The sequence below is a fragment of the Pinus tabuliformis genome, chromosome 6 (assembly GCF_031772625.1).
Source record: "Pinus tabuliformis cultivar Carrire ecotype Pingquan chromosome 6, CPIR1, whole genome shotgun sequence".
NCBI lineage: Eukaryota > Viridiplantae > Streptophyta > Pinopsida > Pinales > Pinaceae > Pinus > Pinus tabuliformis.
Window position 1 is genome coordinate 1,687,061,206 of NC_142292.1, and position 6,337 is coordinate 1,687,067,542.

Here is a 6,337-nt window from a genome sequence, read left to right on the forward strand (position 1 = left end):
CCAGGAGACAAAGCTGGAGGACACTCTCCTCCTCCAATCCAGCAAAACATTCTGGCGCAAAGGCCCTGGTAGAGCTGTCAGTGCTAGAGGTGCCTCTGGTGGGATTGCCTCCTTCTGGGACAGCTCCAAATACGACTTGATTCAAGAAGAAAGTTGCCAGCACTGGATTTTCACTCAGCTCCTCCACAAAGACTCTGGTCAACAAGTAAGTATGTTTAACCTTTATGCTCCGGTCTCTCCATCGGAGAAAAAAATTTGTTGGGACTCGCTCCAGTCCTTTCTTTTATTGCACAATCCAGAAAACATCATTATTGCAGGGGATCTGAACGTTACTCTAGCTGCTGAAGAGAAAAAAGGTGGTTCCCCTGTAAGGGATCCAGCTAGAGAATGGGTAGAAGATATAATGATTGGCTGGGATCTGGAGGACATCAAACCATCAGCTGGGAAATACACTTGGTCTAATAAAAGATTAGGCCCCAGCCATATAGCTGCTCGTTTGGACAGATTCCTCGTCCAAGCCTCCTTTCTTACTAGTGGTCTAATGGCCTCATCCAAAATTCTGCCCAACTGCACCTCCGATCATAAACCCATTAGTCTCGAGCTCTCCATGGATGGTTTTCTTGGCCCCATTCCATTTAGATTTAGCCCTTTGTGGATTCAGCAAGAGGGTTTCAATGAGGTGGTTTCTGAAGTCTGGAACCGAAAAATACTGGGATCCCCTTTCTTCGTGTGGGAAGAAAAGTTGCGGGCTCTTAAGAGAAGACTCAAGGAGTGGGCTAAAGCCTTGAAAACACCTGCTGCCAAGAGAAAAGAGTCTATAGAAAACCTTGCTGCCCTCCAATCATCAATGGAGGATTCTGTTATTACCCAAAGTATGCTCCAAAAAGAAGTTGAGCTGCAAAAAGCCCTTCATAAAGCTAGTAGGGACGAAGAGGAGTATTGGAGACAAAAATCCAGAAACTTATGGTTACAGGTCGGCGACAAAAATACTAGTTTCTTCCACAAGCATGCCGCAACTCGAAAGCAATTCAAAAATGTATCAGAAATCCGTTCCCAAGATGCAGTGGTTAAAGACTTTGAAGGCATCAAGAGAGCAGCCTTCTCCTTTTTCAAAGATCTCTATTCAGTGCCTGATGACCAGCCTATAGATCCTCAAGCCTACCCGTATAATCTAATCCCCTCCTGTGTGCAAGACTCTGTCAATAATATGTTGACTGCTCCGATCAACATGGATGAGCTCAAGAAAGCCTTGGATTGCATGGAACCGGATAAAGCGCCAGGGCCTGATGGGTTCACTGCTAGGTTCCTTCAGTCTTGCTGGTCCACTATCAATAAAGACCTCCTGAGAATGGTTAGGAAGTCCCAATATTATGCAAAGATAGGAGGCAGTACCAATTCAGCCTTCCTTGCATTGCTACCGAAAGAGAAAGGAGCTTCAGATTTCAGTAGATTTCGGCCCATTTCGCTGTGTAATACTAGCTATAAACTGATTACCAAAATAATATCCATTCGTCTCAAGAATATTCTGTCGGACATCATACCGGAGAACCAAGGAGGCTTCATCAAAGGGAGAAAGATACTGGATAATATTGTGCTGGTTCAAGAGGTAGTTCACTCAAGTGGCCAGAGAAAAGAGAAAGGAATGGTAATAAAACTCGATTTGGCTAATGCCTTTGACAGGGTGAGGCATGACTTTCTGTTTGCTGTTATGACGAAAATGGGCTTCTCAATAACCTTCATAAATTGGGTGAAAGCCTGCATTGCCTCTCCTTGGATTGTACCGTTGGTAAATGGTCGTTCGACTGAATTTTTTAAAGCTTCCAGGGGATTAAGACAAGGCTGTCTGCTATCCCCTCTTCTCTATGCTATACAAGCCTCAGTGCTTAATTTCCAGCTCGACTTCTGTCAGCAAGTCCAAATTCTGCCAGGCCTTAGAATGGTGCACAATGTCAAAGACATAAACCATGCCCAATTTGCCGACGATACTCTGCTCCTAGGTGGAGCGAGCATTAATTCGGCCAGATCTTTTAAAAAGGAACTGGAAATTTATAAGGAAGCCTCCGGCAGCAAGATAAACTATTCAAAAAGCACAATCTTTGGCTGGAACTGCTCAGCCAAAAATCTGGCTGACATAGCTAGGCTCCTTGAGATGAAAGTCTGTCAGACTTGGGATTCATTCAAATATCTTGGGATCCCAATTTTCAGATCCACCCCTAAAGTTACCCACTAGATGCCCCTATTAGACAAGCTTAAGCTCAGAATACAAGCCTGGGGAGCCTCCTGGCTGAACACTGCTGGGAAAATAATTCTTATAAAATCTGTCCTAATAAGCATGCCTCTTTTTCAGCACTCCATTCTCCTTGCTCCCAAAACCTTTCTCAGTAAAATGGATGGTATGTTGAGGAGATTCCTATGGGAAGGGGGGAAAAATAATGAAAGAAGACTCCATTTAGTAAATTGGGATACCATTAAGAGACCAATCATGGAAGGAGGTCTGCAAATGAGAGATTTGGCTGCTCAAAATCTCGCTCTAGGTTCTAAAATTCTGTGGAATATTGTGGCTGGGAAAATAAGCTGGAGCAAGAAAGTACTGTGGAAGAAATACTTTCAAGGTCAACGTTTGAGATGTTTGGACCTTCCACCAAAAACCACCAAAGGTTCCCCAATATCCAAGCTCTGTATCGCGGCTCTGGAGAACTTCAGTCCCAACCTCTACTGGATTCCAGGTAATGGGAAAAAAATCAGAATTTGGGAAGATCAGATTCTTGGAGACCAGCCGCTACACCATATAGAAGGCCTGGCAAATATTAAATTATGGCTGCATTCCAACAATAAGGAAACCCTTTGGGACATATCCACCTGGACGGAGGATGCTGGCAGAAGGTGGGACAGCTGGAATCTTGGAGAGGTACCACATCGTCTACAATCGGAAGCTTCATTACTATTAGACAAACTCCAAGGAAAATCACCCTTGTCAGCAACAGCCAAGGACAAAAGAGGGTGGGGCTCCCATACTGGTTCCTTCTCGGTTGCCGAAGGATACAAAAGTTTGATTGTTGTTCCGAATGTCCCTCCAGATCCAACGCAATGGAAATTCATATGGGGCTTCCCTTCACTTCCAAAAATAGACTTCTTCTGCTGGACGCTAGCTCACAACAGTATTCTCACAGGAGATAACCTGAGAAAACATGGAATGGAAGGGCCATCCAGATGCCCATTATGTATGTCAGAGGAAGAAGCAGCTGATCACCTGTTGTTGTTGTGCCCCTTTGCCAAAGCAGTTTGGAAGGGGGTTCTGAGTTCAAGGGCAGACAAGGTTGAGCTGCCAAGAAATATGCCAAACCTGCTTCACGAGTGGGCCAAGCTATCATCGTTCTGCTTCAATAAAAAAAACCTGCTTAAGACTGCATGGATGTGGATCCCTAAATTCATCTGCTGGAAGTTATGGCTGGAAAGGAATAACAGATTATTCAGAGGAGAAACCTGCACGTCAAACAACGTTATATCCAAAATTAAAGCTATTCTGGGAGAGACTTTGGAAGCTATGCCGGCCTTAAGGAACGAAGCGATTCTGGACAGTGAGGAGGAGCTTTGGCTAAAATATATTGCTCCAAATAATCAAACCAACCCTATTTCTCCAGCCTCTGGCCATGCTATGTGGGAAATACATCTGGAAGAACAGGAATTTCTAAAGTGGCGATCGGCCCTAGATGACCACTGCCTATTCTTCGACGGGGCCTCTAAAGGCAACCCTGGAGCTGCGGGTGGGGGTGGAATTCTGCTGAATCCCGATGGCACTACATTACTCAGGTATCATTGGGGTCTGGGATTCGAATCAAACAAAAGAGCTGAGGCTCTGGCTTTGTGGCAGGGGCTGACTCTGGCTCTTAAACGGAACATTCAATCTCTGACGGTCTTTGGAGACTCTCAGCTTATCATTCAAGCAATGACCCCACTCTCGAATCCTTTGCAGATCCATTTAGTCCTCATTCTCAAGAAAATTAGATCCATGTTGGCCAAGTTTCGGAAAATTTCCTTCCATCATATAATGAGGCAGCTGAATTCTCAAGCCGATTTGGAAGCCAATCTTGGCTCAGCCAGTAGCCAAAGAACCCTTTCAGTCAACTCTGAAGAATCTCTCTGCATCATCCCTTAATATTCTTATCACCCTCTCTCCCAAGAAATCTGTTCTCTCTGATGCATTGGGGTTCTGCTTCTGAACTAGTAACTTTGGCTCTGCTTCAGGCTTTTGCTGAGCTAGTTACCAGATCGCCTGTTTCTGACTCAGTTGCACCAAGCTCCAAGGGTAGGCAATCAAGAAAAGTTTGATGCTCTGGAATCTCTGTCCCTAGCAGGCTCTATAAGCTCTGTTCCCAGCAGAAGCATGCGCCAGAGGATGAATATCTGAATTTAAGTAAACAAAAAGCCAAGGTGGTCTTTTAACAGGAAGGGTTCATCATGAAAAAAAGAAGGAATTATTGGGCAGCAACTGATTCGTTTTCCAGACAAGACCAATCCCAAGCTGAAAGATGTTCTTTCCTTTGTCGACTTGGATTTTGTGAGATTGATGAAATTCCCTGTTACAGGAGTGGAGTTTGATGAATTAATTCCCGGTTCTCTTCTGCTGACGAGTAGCTGTACTCTGTTCTGTGGCGCAAATACAATCAACAATCTTGTAGGAGGTAAAGTTCATAATCTCAATTGTAGCTGAAATCATTGCTTTGGGTATGAACGCCAAGGATTTGCAATTGCAGTAGCCCAGTTTAGTAAATCCAAGCAGCGGCGCAACATTGTCTAAGCCCGTTCCTTCTTCAGTTCCTCCAGAAAGCGGGTGGTACTTCATTTGACCGCGGACTTAGTGAAACGACGAGGAGTAAGCATAGATCCTTATTGCTGGACAGAGCAACAAAATGGACAGCACAAACTCTTAAATGGTTGATATCCCAGACTCTAAATGACGGCCCAGACAAGTCCGACAGTTCTCAGAGCCTTAAAGCAGGGGTTCTGCGAATTAACTTCCCCAAAGGGCGATACAGTGTCAAAGCATTTCCATGGACCCTCACTGTGTAATAAGAAAACTGAGAGATAAGAAAAATTGGGGAAACTGTTCTCTGTGTAATAAGTACGCGGCAGCTGTTTTGCCGCCAATCAAAAAATTAACCGTTAAAGTCAAAAAAAAATTATTATTAATAGTGTATTAACTCTCTTTGGAGTCTAATACCAGGCTTTCTTTATTGGATTCTCTGGAAGGAAAGAAATTACAGAATCTTCAAAAACACCAGCCGGCCAATAGAAGCTTTGTGGCTCCTCCTAAAACAAAATATTTAAGAAACTCTAGCCATCAGAACCTGGTATGACACGGATCTGCCAGAATCTCCGCAGGAATGTATCATTCTGAAAGCCTGGAATCTGGACCTCTCCTTTTTAGCCCAAGTTAAGGCCCGTCCTCCAACATGCACCGCCTCTCCGCTATCCTGGTCCCCTCCTGCAATTAACTCTTACAAACTGAATTTTGATGGGGCAGCCAAAGGTAATCCTGGGCCGACAGGATTTGGAGGAATCTTCAGAAGCCATACGGGGGCAATATTGCATATCTATTATGGATCGATTGGCAAAGACACTAATAATGCAGCTGAGTTGGAAGGACTTTGGAAAGGGATCTGCATTGCAGAGCAAAAGCACTTCTTCCCTCTAGAGGTCGAAGGCGATTCATCCATCCTTATAGCAGCAGCCAACAGAATACAAGCAGGCACTACAGCAGTCAAGATAGCATCCAGCTGGAGACTGCTCAGTAGATTGGAATCACTGGAGGAAAAGCTAAGAAATCCCCAAAGCATAACCTTCCAGCATGTTAGAAGAATAGCAAATCAAGTTGCAGACAGATTGGCCAACCAGGGAGCAACTCAGCAACTTCCCTATTTCTCAGGATCCCTTGAAATGGTAGATGATGAACAACTCAAACAGGATTGCACTTCTTTGGTGCAGAAAGATATCTCTCTCCCGGATGCGGGTGTTTGAATGCTATGATGGTACGAAGGTGGTGCTTCACATGGGCAGGTGTCAGCCCATGCACGCCATGAGATACTTTGCAGAACTGGTGAGCTGGTCTCACGCAAGGCTTTTAATGCCGGTCCTTAATTCCTCCATCCACCTCTTGGTTAATTGTGCAATGGCACTCCATAAACTCTGCGCTCCTGCGGCCTCCTCGCACTCCTCTGCGATCTCTTGGCATTCCTCTGCGACATCTTCGCGTTCCTCTGCGGCCTCTTCGCACTCCTCTGCGGTGCTGTGGGTAACTCAGGGTCACTCAATTACAGTGCTCAATTCCATCTCTGTT

At 44.9% G+C, this 6,337-nt stretch overlaps 1 protein-coding gene across 1 annotated transcript; it reads left to right on the forward strand.

Annotated features, from left to right (window-relative positions):
* The first annotated feature begins 607 nt into the window (after window positions 1–607).
* LOC149265460 (uncharacterized) lies at window positions 608–6,018 on the forward strand. The gene is made up of 4 exons (XM_089403993.1): window positions 608–1,645; window positions 2,348–3,913; window positions 4,246–4,306; window positions 5,525–6,018. The coding sequence occupies exons 1-4, from the start codon at window positions 608–610 to the stop codon at window positions 6,016–6,018; spliced, it is 3,159 nt and encodes a 1,052-aa protein (XP_089260119.1).
* Window positions 6,019–6,337: the final 319 nt, after the last annotated feature.

Excerpts from the sequence above, each read along its gene's own strand:
- LOC149265460 (XM_089403993.1), top strand. The coding sequence starts at position 608 with ATGGATGGTTTTCTTGGCCCCATTCCATTTAGATTTAGCCCTTTGTGG. Across the intron at positions 1,646-2,347 it reads AGAGAAAAGAGAAAGGAATG|CACTCCATTCTCCTTGCTCC; the intron begins GTAATAAAACTC and ends CCTCTTTTTCAG. Across the intron at positions 3,914-4,245 it reads GGAACATTCAATCTCTGACG|GCTTTTGCTGAGCTAGTTAC; the intron begins GTCTTTGGAGAC and ends GCTCTGCTTCAG.